The sequence below is a fragment of the Mercenaria mercenaria genome, chromosome 19 (assembly GCF_021730395.1).
Source record: "Mercenaria mercenaria strain notata chromosome 19, MADL_Memer_1, whole genome shotgun sequence".
NCBI lineage: Eukaryota > Metazoa > Mollusca > Bivalvia > Venerida > Veneridae > Mercenaria > Mercenaria mercenaria.
In genome coordinates, this window is record NC_069379.1 from 6,008,392 (window position 1) to 6,025,053 (window position 16,662).

The 16,662-nt window shown below is 38.5% G+C and overlaps 1 protein-coding gene across 1 annotated transcript; it reads left to right on the forward strand.

Annotated features, from left to right (window-relative positions):
- The first annotated feature begins 750 nt into the window (after positions 1–750).
- LOC123542885 (phosphoenolpyruvate carboxykinase, cytosolic [GTP]-like) lies at positions 751–10,581 on the forward strand. The gene is made up of 8 exons (XM_045328917.2): positions 751–906; positions 3,537–3,797; positions 5,637–5,821; positions 6,394–6,603; positions 6,741–6,931; positions 7,227–7,440; positions 8,922–9,326; positions 9,747–10,581. Exons 1-8 carry the CDS (start codon positions 866–868, stop codon positions 10,202–10,204), a joined length of 1,965 nt encoding a protein of 654 aa, XP_045184852.2. The 5' UTR covers positions 751–865; the 3' UTR covers positions 10,205–10,581.
- Positions 10,582–16,662: the final 6,081 nt, after the last annotated feature.

Here is a 16,662-nt window from a genome sequence, read left to right on the forward strand (position 1 = left end):
GTGATATTACTTCCACACCACCACTCCTTTTATATACTCCCCCACCCCGCTTTCCTTAACCATCATCCCCATCTTAGATATTTATTTTTTATGATGTTGACGGACATTAAGAGCACACCGACTGTTGTGTCTTTCCACTACAGTTTTCTGTTTGCGGATGGCATGCTTTGTGGTGTGGGGCTCTGATCAGTGTATTAGTTGTGTTCAGTGCTTCAAGGGTTTCTGCTCTTAATTTGGATCTATCCCCATTCACTTTACTGCACTTTTACCTTAAACTGGCTTTGTCTATCCCTGACAACTTCTCCGCGGAACTGAAGGGATTCGAACCAATTTATGTTTATTCTGGGTGGTTCAACGCTATAAAACTTAGACTTTGAAACCAGTCTGAAAACCCCTGCATTTGACTGGTCAGTCTTAGTATGTCTTGAAACTGACAAAATTTAATGTCAGTGTTGAATTTTGCGACTGGTCCAACATTTGCTATACACTTCAAACCAGAAGAAATCACAGAGACCAACGAAATAAGAAAATATCGTAGTTCTTAACTATCAAGAAAACGGGGTAATTTTCCATACATACTTCGAACATTTAAAAAAAAAAGAAGGTAGTCGGTCATATTTCATTTGGTAAAGATTATGTACAAATACGATATTGTCAGTAAACAAAACTATCGGACTGGCAAAATCTAGCCTGTCCTTATTTTCGGACAGAAAAACATGTCTTGTTTGCGCAGCCTTATTTTCAAATCGATTTCACTGCGCATGTGTAAAGGGTATATAAGATCATGCTCCTTGCTATCGGCGGTATTGCTGTTCTCAAGTTTCTAGATGTGTACGGAAATAGTGCGAGAGATTAAACATCCACAATGGGAGTTGATAATATCAAGAGAAATAAGTCGTCAGAAATGTGAGTATTTTAATATTTTATGATACTAATAATTATTTCATTTCTTTAACATCTTTTGTGCTTGCTTTAGTGTTAAAATGTGAAGGTTTTAAAGTTATACAAAGGTTTATAATTTGCAGTCAATAGAACTTATAAATTATTAACTGTTTCAAAACCAAGTAACAAGATTTAACATTTTACCTAAATGTTTTTGCAGGAATTATGATTTTAAATAATATAACTGTTCCGTCATTGACAACAGTAAATGATTAATACAGAACAACGTGATTAATCATTAATTGTAAAAATAGATCGCGTGATAATTAAAACTGTCTTTAAATATTAATATCTTTCAATTGGATGATAATGATAAGCCTAACCCTAGTCTCTGAATACATGTAGCTAAAATTATGTTTATATATAAACTTGAAATAAATTTAAGACGGTTTTACAAAAAAAATTGTTTACTCATTGTATGAACCAGTTTTATCCCACCGATCAGCTGTTCCGATCGCAAGGTCACTGGAGGCGCTGTCTCGCTCAGCCAATCAGATGCGTCGTTTATTACACACCTTCAATAAACAACCTTGGCCATGGTATAGATATCCAATGAAAAGCCGACAAGCAGACACAGCTTCGCTATAGCTAACGGCCTTCACATTGCACTGACAAATGACCGTTGCATCAGATAAAAAAGTGCACCAGTTAATAGGCGACAGAGCCTCTATTTTCATGTATTCTGATGAAATATTATATTTTAATCGAAAACAAACAAGCTGTGTTTATTAGTATTTTGGATAATACATGAGCGTATATTGTTAATACAAGAGTACAAGGGACCAGAATAAAGGTCGGGTTAATAGAGTCAATGACCGCAAATTAGTTACAGATTATACAAACTAAAAATATCAAACAGCAGCGGACTCATGATGAGTTTTGTTTAAAGGAAGGGCGTGGGGGGGGGGGGGGGGGGGGGGGGGGTCGGTAACTGTCCCCTTGGACAGTTTTGGTAAAAAAGAAAAGATTTCTTAATGTGTTCATGATGGCATCTGACACATTTATACATGTCATGATGAATACTTTAGCACAAAAACTGGCACAATGTCATCTTTTAAAAGATATGAAAATAAGCCTGGGACCGTGTGTCCGAGCCCCACTTGTGCCACGACCAAACCTAATATGACTCTAGTACTGTTTTTTTCCAGGAGCGGACTCGAAAGTGGTTCCAATCACCTTGAAGCTTTCTTCGCAATTGAGCTAAAAATACTATAAACTAAGGGTTAAAATTTCATGTCAACCATAGAGAAAAATAAAAACAAGAAATAAACAATGTTTGATTTACATGTATTTATTAGCATGCAGCTAGCCTAAATGATATAAATACAAATAAATAAATAAAATAAAATAAAGGGAAACAACTACAACGGCGCACAAGGCATTCGTGTATATCTTTTGCTCAAAAACATGAATTTTGTTTATGACATAACATCAAAAAAACATACCATGATAATTTTGTACCTTTATACATATTAATTTCAGAAATTCCGTAGAGATGTTCTACTTAATATAATAAAACAAAACTCCGGACTTAGATATAGTTTGTACACTAATAAAATAAGGCATTAGAAAAATATCGGTTCAAAAATGTTACTCTGTGTTAGAATTAGTCATTTATTGTTTTTGAATTCCAGTCAAAAACAGATCTAAGCACTGCAACACCATAAAATGAAGATCAGTTGAGCGTCACCATGAGAAAACCAACATAATGGCTTTGCGACCAGCATGGATCAAGACCAACCTGCGCATTCGCGCAGTCAGGTCGGAATCAATGCTGTTCGCTAACGGGTTCTCTGATTGCAATAGGTTTTGAAAGCGAACAGCATGGATCCTGACCAGACTGGGCGGATGCGCAGGCTGGTCTGGACCCAAGCTGGTCGCACTATGTTGGTTTTCTCCTGGTGCAGCTCAATTGTTTGTGCTTTCAAATGGCCCAACACTATCATAATATCTTCTATCCTAGCATATTGGAGGTCTTCTGATGGATTGAAATGAATATTTTCAGCATCAAATACATGCGCACGCAAGTACGTACATGCATATGTTATTACGTTAACATAAACTTTAAACGATTTGTAAAGTTTTGTGAGGATTTTCAAATATGTTTAAAAGGTACCTTTCTAAATATTTTAAAAAGTTAGAAAGACAGTCTTAATTTAATGATCTGAAAAATACTGGCAAAAAACAAAACAAACAAAAAAAAACACACACACACAAACAAACACACACACACAAACACACACACTAGGCAATAATGTGTTATATGCATGTACGATACGAGTCTTAAGATGTGCATAAATCTTAGTTCTTATAGTTTAATCGTAATTTCATTCACTGTCTTTATATTTTCACTAAACAGAACGCTATGCACTAAAACCAAACAAACAAACAATCAAAAACCAACCAACAAACAAACAAAATAAAAAACGGTTGGATAACATTTAGTTTTCACATTAATGAATGGAAGTGGTCGATTGTCAAATAATAGGATTTTGACAATTGAACATCTTTTTTTTTCCAGACGAACCAACTCAGGCTGGCGAGGAAATGCGCACGTTCATTTTTTTCATAACTGATCCCCTTCTTTATTCTAGGTTTGCCTCGCATTTTTTAAACGAAGCTGCAAAGTCAGGCAAGTATGCCAGCGTGATCGAGCCTCAGAAAAGCTATACCGTACTCTATGGGAACCTGAACAAGCTTCCTCCCCGTGTCCGGTACTTTGTCGAGGAGAATGCTAAAGTTTGTCAGCCGGACTCAATCCATATCTGTGACGGTACGGAAAAGGAGAAAGATCTGCTTTATTATATGTTACAGAGGGACGGGACCATAAAACCATTGGGAAAATACGAAAACTGGTAGGAAGCATTTTTCGTTTGTTCTTTTTCTCATATATGAGCCGCGCCATGAGAAAACCAACAAAGTGGCTTTGCGACCAGCATGGATCAAGACCAGCCTGCGCATCCACACAGTCTGGTCACGACCCATGCTGTTCGCTTTCAAAGCCTATTGCAATCAGAGAAACTGTTAGCGAACAGCATGGATTCTGACCAGACTGCGCGGATGTGCAGACTGGTCACGATCCATGCTGGTCGCAAAGCCACTACGTTGGTTTTCTCATGGCGCGGCTCATATAAATTCATATTAGTCAATAGCTCGAAATTCCAAAACGGTACTTAAATAATTCGAACGAAGTGTGAATTTGTATCCTTTCTTTATTCACCAAAGGTATCTTTTCAGTTGTATCTTATACCGAGAGAAGAATAATAAGCCCGACCAAAATGCATGCTTTAATCAAACAGACTCAGTGCACCCCGAATCAGACAGTAGGACTATATAAATATAGTATAACAAATTAGATATGAAAATTCTTCTACATGTGTATATACAGTCTAGACGCTTTTACATTTTACGAGCAAACTTCTTTAAAATTTATTAAAATCACAGCACGAAAATATAAGAAATATGTTTTCCGCCTCAATTGTTATATATGTAACGCACAATTTGACTTGCAGTTCTGTATTTCTTTCCATAAACTGATATACCATTTTAAGTATGCCTTGTGTTTTTATTGCTATAATTTGTCTCGAAAAACGCATTTTACATACTTCAGCTTGAAAACTTTAAGCATTTATCTCTTTATCTTGTAAGTTAAAATTCCAAATGTTGTATTTTATGGATGTGTTTACGTATAAGATTGCTATAATGAGCGGACGAACTTTACGCCCATGTACTTAAACACCTGGGACAACCTGCATGAGACAACCTACCTTTTCCCCGTGTGAAAGTAACAGACAATGAATATTTCAGACAGACGGGAACTCGAACCCAGGACATCCCACAAACTAAAGCAGACTCTCTGTAAAAAAAAAATGCTGCCTTTGCGGACACCTGTGTTTAACGAACAACCACTTGCTTTTAGCAGCCAGTCAGCGGACTTCTTAAATTGACTTTTTTATTCTAGTCTTAACTTGTCTTAAGCAGTCGGATTGTGTCAGTCCCTGACGAGTACGACGATAATAATGACGATGACGATGATGATAATGATGAAAATGACGATGAATGCGACAATGATGATAATAATGACGAGGACGATAATGATGACGGTGATGATTATGATGACGAGGAGGAGGATTTTGATGATGGTGATGATGATGAAGAGAATAATGAATAATAATAATGACGATAATGATGACGTGGACGATAATGACCACGATGAAGATGATGGTGACGTTGTTGATAACAATGACATGTACGATGATAACGAGGATGATTATGATGACGATGACGACAATGGTTAAGATGATGATAATAATACAGATTATCGTAGTTATGATAACAATGATGACAATGAAGATGACGGTGACGATGATGATAACAATGACATGTGCGATGATAACGGGATGGTTACGATGACGATGATGACAATTGGTACGAAGATGATAATAAGGAACATTATCGTACTTATGACAACAATGATGACGATAATAATTACGATGACGATAACGGTGATGATGATGATGATAACAATGAAGTGTACGATGATGACGATTATGATAATGACGTTGATAACACCAATATTTTCGATTTCCTTCTTTCCTTCCGTTAAACGTTTTGTTTTCAATTATATCAAAATAGGTTTCAGTTATCGAGTTTTCCTATCAAAATGGGTTCCAGTTATCGAGTTTTCATTGCAGTTGGCTGACCAGAACCGATCCAGCAGATGTGGCTCGGGTTGAGAGTCGAACATTTATATCTACTGAAGAGAAACATGACACCGTGCCAAGAACTAAACCTGGGGTCAAAGGTACACTTGGAAACTGGATGTCACCCAAAGATATGGAAGCCACGCTTGATTCGCGATTCCCGGGCTGTATGAGAGGTACGTACATTGTTCCAAAAGTAGTCACGTAATTTAGTATAAAGACTCTTGCACTAGCATAAAGCTATCTACCTATATATAGTAGTGGTGAGTGCGATTCTAAGGCGAGGCGTATGCTTACCGTAAAGACAATCCACGAGCGGGTCGAATGCTCGCCGTGATGGATACGTTTTTAGTCAAGCACTGATAGGGAATCAAGAAACAGTAGGCGTAATGCTGAAACTCGTAATAGCTGATATCCTGTATAGAAATAATACGGTATTTCAGCACCGACCTGAAGCAATGGTTTACTCGTGTTGGATGGAAATTCTTCGTGCTGCATAGTACAACGAATTTAGAGTGAAAAAAATATGCTTCATTCATACTGAAAAGGAGAAAAGGATAAATAAGTTTGCAAAAACAGACAATGAAACATTCAGAAAATATTCATGGTCAGTTGGGTTAGGCGTAGTTGTCGTGTCCTGCAATCTTATAAAATTCACAGTTTACTATAACATATATGGAACTTTTTTTTGTTATACCCAGTCACGTCGTATTATCGTATAATATAATTATTCGCTTTTTTGTTTTAGGCCGCACAATGTATGTTATACCGTTCAGCATGGGCCCAGTTGGTTCCCCGCTGTCCAAGATTGGTATCGAGCTCACAGATTCAGCATATGTTGTTGCCAGTATGCGTGTGATGACACGGATTGGTTCCCGCGTCCTGGACGCTTTGAAGGATGGAGACTTCATAAAGTGTCTTCACTCCGTCGGAAAACCGATCACGCCTGGGCTCAGTGGTAAGCGAAATAATTAACATGTAAATTATCATGCTATAACTAACTATTTTTCTTACATAAAGCTCCTTAATTTACATAAATATTTTCATTTTGTTCATTTATACTTTATCTGACCATTATTCTGTATTTACTTACAGCCGGAAGTGCTATGTCATCTTGGCCGTGTAATCCAAGGGACACAATCGTAGCACATCTTCCGGAAAGGAACGAGATTTGCTCATACGGAAGTGGTTATGGCGGAAATTCGTTGCTAGGCAAGAAATGCTTCGCCCTGAGACTAGGTTCTAATCTAGCAAGACGGGAAGGCTGGTTTGCTGAACATATGTTGGTAAGTTAGTCCGCTGCGATCCATGATGTTATTTGAGTTAGTTTGGTGATATCATTAACCTGTATTTTTCTCAGTATATAGGGAATGTGAACCGAAAACGGTAATAAAATCAGCTAAAAGACCCGAATTTAAACCTTAATACGGTTTCTTCCACATTGTTCTTATAAATTGTTTAATATAACTTCATTAAAAGTTAAGCATTATAATTATATCAGCACTTATTAGTTTGCAAAGTGGTTTCGGAAGCGCATGAAGTCAAGGATCCAAATCGTCATTTTAAATTATTTTTTCACAGATAATGGGCGTTGAAAATCCAAAAGGCGAGAAGAAATATTTTGCCGCTGCATTCCCGAGTGCCTGTGGTAAAACCAACCTCGCAATGATGGAACCAACGTTGCCTGGATACAAGATCACGTGTGTTGGAGATGATATCGCTTGGATGAGATTTGATAAAAATGGTCAGCTACGTGCCATAAATCCGGAAGCTGGGTTCTTCGGTGTCGCTCCAGGTGAGTAAAGTTCTTATTTGAGCGGCGCCACGGCCATATCTAAGCACAGCAGATACTGAAGCTTGACTAATGCTTGAATAAAGAAGCAAAATGAATATATTTAGTAGAAAACGTAGGAATTTTAATGTCTGTGCATTCGCTGACTTAAAGTTAGTACAAATACATTGTGTAGTCACTAGTATTGGTTAAGTCTACATGAAAAAAGGTCATGTTCAGCTGAACATGCTCTTGCCAGGGACGTACCTGGATGATTTTGTACTGTACGCTGGATACATGAGCAGCATTACTATGGACCAAGCAGCGATGCTGCGAGTATGGTGTGGGTGAGAGTCTCCATTCCCTGGCAGGTTTGGATTGTGTGTAAGGGTATTCTTGTTTTGTTGTTATCGTTTTTTGAAGTCATCGTAAATGTTTAATTTTCATACATGACTTCTGCATCCGCATTTTGACAAGTTTTTGATACATGTGTCATTGCGGATGTGCAAGGTTTTATGAAATAATCATTTATATATCTTTCTCACACGAAAATAAACACTTTCTAGACAACTTAAACAGCATCTAGTTTTTGCAAACGAAAATTCAAACTAAGTATTTCTTTACACGGATGCGGATGTAGATCGATAGATTGAATTGCACATCAATAATCACGTGAAATGAAATATTGAGCGCAAGCTTTTTTTTTTATTAAAGTCCTCGGATGAATCAAGAATTTTTCCCCGTGCGTGCTTGAATACTAATGTTTTACTTGGGGCTTCATGGCCGAGTGATTAACGTCGCTGATTTCGAATCACTTGCAACTCATCAATGTGGGTTCGAACCTCACTCGGAACGTTGAATTCTTTATGTGAGGAAACCTTCCAGCTGGCTGACGGAAGGTCGGTGGTACTACCCAGGTGTCCGCCCATGATACAATTACCTGTTAGCAAAACAAACCAGGCTGAATTAAATACTGCCACTTGGACAAATTTTAATAAATAAAATTGTTTCTTTGTAAGCGAAATATGACTTAAAATGAAGGTAAATACCAAAGGTGTTACCACTGTTCGTTCCTGAGCGCTGCCTACAGTGTTATTTTTGCCATCGCGTCTGTTTGTGTGCGTGCATGTGTGCATCTGTGTTTCTATTGAAGTGAAGGGCCTATTGAGCGATGTGTGGCTCTGGCTGTATAAAATAATTGCTGTGCCTTATGCTTTCAAGAAATCTTTCCAAAATAATTACAAGAACAAATATGAAGCTACTATTTAAAAAATGATCTTATTCAGATGATATTATTAAACGAAGAAATTGAAATAGCCGCCTAACCCCCTTAAGGCTTTATATTTTATTGCATTGTTTCACACTTCAATCTTTTTCGTTTTCCTAGAGTCGAATTTGAATTGTACGCACAGGCGTATCGGCGTATGCCCTGGTACGCCCCTGCTTGCACTTTACTCCGGTAACGACGCTGACCACGTTTTTATGCTTCTATACTTTTATTATAGGCACGTCTATGAAGACCAATCCGAATGCAATGAGAACTGTGCTGAAAAACACGATATTTACGAATGTAGCGTCCACAAATGATGGTGGTGTATTCTGGGAAGGGATGGAAGGAGAAGTCACGGATAATGCCTCGATCACGTCATGGACTGGTACGGAAAACTGGTCCAAAGATACCGGGAAAACAGCAGCACACCCGAACTCTAGATTCTGTACCCCGGCTGGCCAATGCCCAATCATTGATGAGAACTGGGAGAACCCAGAAGGTGTACCAATAGAGGGTATAATATTTGGAGGAAGGCGTCCGGAGGGAGTCCCCTTGGTGTATGAGGCATTTGATTGGCAGCATGGTGTGTTTATAGGTGCATCTTTGAAATCCGAGGCTACCGCCGCCGCAGAACATAAAGGTATTTAGTTTAAACAATATTCCATAGTTTTTAATATTTTTGTATTGATATTTTGGGATTAATGGTACTACATTTTGTTTGTTTATCGCCCTTCTCTTAGCCATTCTTTGTAATACATGACTTCGGAACACTTCAGATCTGATCTTTTTGAATATTGTGTTGATTATAAACAGAGGCTGCAGTTACTTACGATCTGTTTGAAAACTTGTAAGAAATTGGCTAAAATCATGTCGTTTTGTGTTTCATTGTTTGAAGAAGCTTGCAGCCCTATTTATTAATACATCATTCTGTACCGTCATGTACCGAAAAATAAAAGCTTATGCCCCAAACAAATTAACTGACCACATAAACTAAACTGACCTATTAAATCAAAATTTGATGATGATTATAATGATGACGAAAAAAATAACTCTCTTCCAGGTAAAGTCATTATGCATGACCCATTTGCAATGCGGCCATTTTTCGGATACAATTTTGGCCACTACCTAGACCACTGGCTCAGCTTCCAGGACAAGCCAAAAGTTCATTTACCGAAGATCTTTCACGTAAACTGGTTCAGAAAAGGTCCCGACGGATTTCTATGGCCAGGATTTGGCGACAATTCTCGTGTGTTAGACTGGATGTTCCGTCGAATCGACGGAGAAGACTGTGCTGTAAAATCAGCCGTTGGTTTGATTCCAAAGCCGGGCACCATCGATATGTCCGGGCTGGAACAGGAAGTGGATATGGACGCTTTGTTTCAGCTTCCCAAAGAATTCTGGGAAGCGGAAGTGAAAGAGCTTAGAAAATATTTCGAGGAGCAAGTTGGTGAAGATTTGCCGGCAAATATACAGCAAGAACTAACAAAACTAGAAAAGCGAGTGAACAGTGAATTATAATGTACATGTATATATAGTAAAGTAGGTGTGACAATGTAACACGTAGAACAGCAGCGGTTCCAGGTTCTGACATACTTCTGGTGTCATTGGCCATATATACTAATATAATATTATTGTGTACCCACACTGTACAAATAAGTTGGCCGAAGTAGGCACATCCTTCACCTTGATAAACATATAGGGCTATTTATCGTGGCAAATATTGCTTATATACAGATATTCGGACAAAGCAAATTCGGATGTCGTGATGTCTAAATTGTTTTATCTTATACATACGAGGAAAGAATCTCGACTTCTTGAAAGTCAACCTGCGTTCGATTTATGCGAGTTTTCTTCTGAAATGTCAGCATTTTACGACAATAAAACACTTATTTTCGGAGTTTTTTTTCTTAACATCCCATTCTTTATGTCAAAATAACAATAAGGTAGGCTATAAAAATTTTTATAAATCTTGTCCATAGCTTATAATTTGATGATTGCATTAGATAGAGCTTTCAACTTGTCATTCTCTTTCACTTTTATATGCATTTGATAACTGATTTTATGAAGGACTTCGTAAAATGAAAGAAAAAAAAACTATTTTATAGCGGCAGTTTCAAAGACATTAAGTATGAAATTAAGGTGAATTCTTGCCATATATTTGTTTGTGTTCATGTGCTCAGCGTAAAGGAAGGTAACTAAGGACGTGGTCAGGTTTAAAAAGTGCACGAATGTTTCACGCGCGTGCACGATAGTTAACGTAACTTATTCCTCCGCCCGGTGTTTAAATAGATATGCAGTATGGTGACCTACATTTGACTTGGACAATTTGCATTTTTTCAGTTTGAAATAAAGGGAAAATGTAATCAGTACTGTAAGTTCTTTGCAATTTTTATCTACACAAATTCCTTTACTCGGTGAAATAGGTTGAAAATCTAAGAACTACGTTTGCTGTGCAGAAAAACTGTAGAAAATTTAAGGTAACGGACCCGTAATGATAAACACCAAATTACATGTTCTCCATATTATCCTGTTTTTACTCGTTCGCCTACGTTTACGACCGAAGAATGCCGAATTCCATAACGAGAGTACGTAATCATATGGAAATTGCCGAGTGTCAAATTAAGGAAATTGCCGAGTGTCCAGTTACGGGTCTGCTACATAGCTACGAACTTGAATGATATTGATTTATGCTAACTGATATTTTACTGGACCATGGCGTTTTGGTTTGAACATTCACGGTGTAACATCAAGAGTTAGGTCCTTTAACATTCGGTTTTCAATAGAAACTGATCTGATGCATTTATTTATTTTAACTTTCAAATTGTTAAATTCTACTGAATGTTCGATTTTAAAAATGTATTTATTACTAGGCTAAACGTCCTGTTTTTATCTACTTTGTAACTTAACATAACGTCCGAGTATTCAAAGACTAAATCTCCTGCGGACGGTCGATTTTTAGATGTGTTTTTGTATTCTGTTTTTTTGTACTTTGATAAACTTTACTTTTCGTTTGAGTTTTAAAAAATACTTTATTTCCAGAATATTGTTTGTTAAATTTTACCTATAAACATTCGTTTTTTAAAACTGTTTTATTTTTAGACTAAATCTCATGTTTTATGTACATGTCTAATTCTGATGTGATATTAACTCTTTCGCACTTGATCTCATCTATGTAAAAAAACTATGTAATTTTGTCCTATAATGTATATATTGTTATGGACATTAATGCATTTATAATCACCTGAAAGTTTATTTATATATGTGTATTTTTCCAGAAGAGGCAATGATGAAATTACTGCATTTTCAGAGCCAGATAGTTTTTTGAAAATTTGCATTTTTTAAAAGACAAAGCAATAAATACGAAACAAATGCATCTCTGTTATTGTTGTTGTTGTTGTTATATCACACGACTCAGAGTTACCGTCTGCGACTCAGTAGACATTGATGATATGTAAGGTATATTATTTATATTTAATTATTTTGTGTGATTTGTGGCTGTTGCTGGATTGAACGCCGGTGTTTCAACACTATATATGAGCCGCTCCATGAGAAAACCAACATAGTGGCTTTGCGACCAGCATGAACCCAGACCAACCTGCGCATCCGATCCATGCTGGTCGCAAAACCACTATGTTGGTTTTCACATAGCACTTGCCTGGTTGCGTTCTATGCATCTTAACCATCTCCTTATAGATTTCACCCACACTATGAGAAAACCAACATAGTGGGTTTGCGCGCAGTCTGGTCAGGATCCATGCTGTTAGTTTTCAAAACCTATAGCAATTAAAGAAGCCGTTAGCGAACATCATGGATCCTGACCAGACTGCGCGGATGTGCAGGCTGGCCTGGATCCATGCTGGTCGCAAACCCACTATGTTGGTTTTCTCATGGCACGGCTCATTTGTCTTTAACAAGAACTCGTGTCGTTTTAAATGCTACCGGACACAGATTTCTTTATTAATTGGGGCTATCCTCAATGAAGAAATGAAAAGTAGTAGTTATTTAAAGCGTTTGCGACTAATGAGGAAAGGCTTCGGCGGAGGGATTTTTTAACCTTTACCCTGCTAAATTTCAAAAGTGGACTGGTCCATTATTCAGTTTGGGCAGTGCCACTTCTTATTCAAAGGGGTGTTTACTTGAAATGTACTGACTGGAATAGTGCAGACATGGCAAAGGCAAAACCACATAACAACAGCAGGTTAAAGGTTAAACCCTCGCTTTGTATTCGGTGCGTTTATCATCATCATCATCATCATCATCATCATCAACATCATCATCATCATTTATAGTATTGGTAAACATTTTTGACAGAATATAATGGCCATGCGTGGGGGTTAGTAAAAGTGATAGAGTGCTAGGCCTCCTAGGCTACTCAATCCACCCAGGAGAACCATAGCAACGTGAAAAGGTGCAAAAATCGAACACCTCAATACATAATAAGCGACAACATGTACAGGTGTGGTTTTTGTGCAGGAAAAAACAAAGAGTTAGTAATGTTAAAAATTAAAAGTAGATATGATGAAATTATGGAGTCCGAACGCGTGCAGCCAGCGCTGACTAAAATCCGGAGACCGAGTCAGCGCTTGTCTCACTCTGTGGCAGAGAGTTCCACATGCATACAGTACGTGGAAAGCATGAATATTTGTATATGTCATTTGATGGTGAAGCAGGTTGATAGGCTTGGTTGTGATAATGCCTGGATGTTCTGGTTTGTACGGAATCCTGTTGGGGCCATTTATAATGTCGCCGTCGCGTTTGTGGGGTCGACACACGACAACGCGAGTGACATAGCGACATTACGAAGTGACACCCGACAATCACAAACGACGGCGACAATCCCAAACGACAATGTCGCGATATCCACTTTAAAATGTCGCCTGTCAAAAGCACGATATATCGCGATGTCACTTCGCATTGTCGAGCGTCGTATCGCATTGTCGCTATGTCACTTCGTAATGTCGCGATGTCACTTCGCGTTGTCGTGTGTCGACCCTGCAAACGCGACGGCGACATTATCAAACGACATGCGATAATCACAAACGACGCTCGACAACGCGAAGCGACATTTTCCAAATGTCGTATCGTATGTCGCGTGTCGCGGGTTTGGGTGAGGGTCGGCGCGCGACAATTCCAAACGATACACGACACGCGAAGTGACACTCGACAATACGAAGCGACATTTTCATAATGTCGTATCGCATGTCGCCCGTCTACCGGTGAAAGGGTAAAATAAAAAGCTGTATTTCCGTACTTTTCCGTACGTAAAATGTCCATGTTTTTCATTAACTTCAAATAATTGTAGAATGTTACAAACACAAGATATTTTAATGAAATAACTTTTATAAATTAAATTCAAAACATTGTCTGAACGGATATTTAACTTGTATAATGTTAACGCCGACGGTTTCGTCAAAGGACCGTCTCAAAATGTATCATTTTTCGTGAAAATATGCATACTTCTTCATATATTAAATAGAGGGGTGGTCCTTGTCTGAGGAGCCATATCTTCATAACCTGATGTCCGATTTTAATAAATGATACCTTGTTGCAAAGGGCAAGCCAGTACCTAGAGAAATGAGGCCACGTCAGGTTCGAAACTGGTCGGCTAGGGTTCAAGGTCAAATTCCGGTAATATGAACTTGTCAGAGCAGTCAAGACAGTCCTGGAAACTCAAGCACTACCTTCACTGTGTCCAATAACACCATTGGAGCAATTGTCATGGCTCCCCGGGTCGGACCATCTTAGTCTTGGCCAGCACCCTACCGTATATAACAAGTTTATTCATTTTCTGATACCTGTCCTGAGCTCTGATGGCATCATATGGACTTGTAAGTAGCTTAAATGTAAAGCCAACACATCTACGAACATATTCATATATATATGGTATAGGTAGGTACCTGGGGTGTAGAGACTCGAACAAGGGTCAAAATTTACCATAGTGTCATTATCAACTGAAATTCAGTATAAATTACAATAATAATAATTAAAAAAAATTAGGACGGGTATCAGAAAATGATCAAACTTGTTATATGCGGTAGGGTGCTGGCCAAGTCTAAGCTGACCCGAACCGGGGAGCCATGAGAATCGCTCCAGTGGTGTTATTGGACACAGTGAAGGTAGTGCTTGGGTTTTCAGGACTGTCTTGACTGCTCTGACAAGTTCATATTTTGAGAATATTACCGGAATTTGACCTTGAACCCTAGCCGACCGGGTTCGAACCTGACGTGGCCTCTTTTCTATAGGTACTGGCTTGCCCTTTGCAACAAGGTATCATTTATTAAAATCTGACATCAGGTTATGAAGATATGGCTCCTCAGACAAGGACCACCCCTCTATTTAATGTATGAAGAAGTATGCATATTTTCACGAAACCGTCGGCGGTAAAATTATACAAGTTACATATCCGTTTAGACAATGTTTGAATTTAATTTATAAAAGTTATTTCATTAAAAAATCTTGTGTTTGGAACATTCTACAATTATTATTAATGAAAAACATGGACATTTTACGTACGGAAAAGTACGGAAATACAGCTTTTTATCTTACCCTTTCACCGGTAGACGGGCGACATGCGATACGACATTATGAAAATGTCGCTTCGTATTGTCGAGTGTCACTTCGCGTGTCGTGTATCGTTTGGAATTATCGCGCGTCGACCCTCACCCAAACCCGCGACACGCGACATACGATACGACATTTGGAAAATGTCGCTTCGCGTTGTCGAGCGTCGTTTGTGATTATCGCATGTCGTTTGATAATGTCGCCGTCGCGTTTGCAGGGTCGACACACGACAACGCGAAGTGACATCGCGACATTACGAAGTGACATAGCGACAATGCGATACGACGCTCGACAACGCGAAGTGACATCGCGATATATCGTGCTTTTGAAAGGCGAGATTTCAAAGTGAATATCGCGACATTGTCGTTTGGGATTGTCACCGTCGTTTGCCATTGTCGGGTGTCACATCGTAATGTTGCTATGTCACTTCGCGTTGTCGTGTGTCGACCCCACAAACGCGATGGCGACATTATAAATGGCCCCAACAGGATTCCGTAGAGGTTTGTGGATTTAGGAACTGGTTTATATTAAGATCAACATGATTGTTTACAATATTGTAATACAGAACTAATCTGCTATCATGACGCCTATCAGTTAGGGATTGCCAACCTAACAAAGACATGATGTTTGTCATAGAACCAGGAGTTTTTGAATAATTATTTGTCACAAATCTAGCCGCCCTTTTTTGCACTGACTCAATTTTATCGTTATCTTTCTTTAAATAAGGATCCCAGGCAGCAGACGAGTATTCCAAAGATGGGCGAACTAAAGTATTGTATGATGCCGTTTTAGTTTCTTTAGATGCGGAATGGATATTGCGTTTGAGAAACCCCAATGTCTGGCTAACTTTAGATGCAACTTTATTGACATAGGTGTCCCAGAATAGATCAGAAGTTAATTCAATACCTAAATAGATGGCTTGTTCAACAGTCTGAAATGGTTTATTGTGTAAGGTGCACTGGGTCTTAGTGACAATCCTGGATAGACAAGAAATGTGCATTATATGGCACTTGTCAATATTGCAAGACATCTTCCATTTCTGCTCCCATGCCGCCAGGGTGTCCAAGTCTCCCGGCAGTGCCAGGGAATCAACTGCAGAACTTATAATCCTGTAAATGACACACTCATCTGCAAAGAGACGACAGAAAGACTTGACAGCACTAGGGAGGTCATTGATGTTGAGCAGAAATAGAAGGGTTCCAACACAGACCCCTGTGGTACACCGGACAGAACTGGAGCTTTATGAGAAGGACTACCATCCAAAACTACCTGTTGGTTTCTAAGGCCAGAACTATCATGTCCCAAAACGATACCTATCAAAGCTAGGGTATTACCTCGTATAACATAATGTGACATTTATTTGTGATCTAATACAGTACATGCACTTACTGTGTGTTAAATGGACAACTGAGCTC

What these genes read in the sequence shown, in the direction of transcription:
- LOC123542885 (XM_045328917.2), top strand. Translation starts at nt 866, where the DNA reads ATGGGAGTTGATAATATCAAGAGAAATAAGTCGTCAGAAAT. An exon ending in TTGGGAAAATACGAAAACTG is followed by an intron (nt 3,798 to 5,636) that starts GTAGGAAGCATT and finishes TTTTCATTGCAG; the next exon opens with TTGGCTGACCAGAACCGATC. An exon ending in GATCACGCCTGGGCTCAGTG is followed by an intron (nt 6,604 to 6,740) that starts GTAAGCGAAATA and finishes ATTTACTTACAG; the next exon opens with CCGGAAGTGCTATGTCATCT.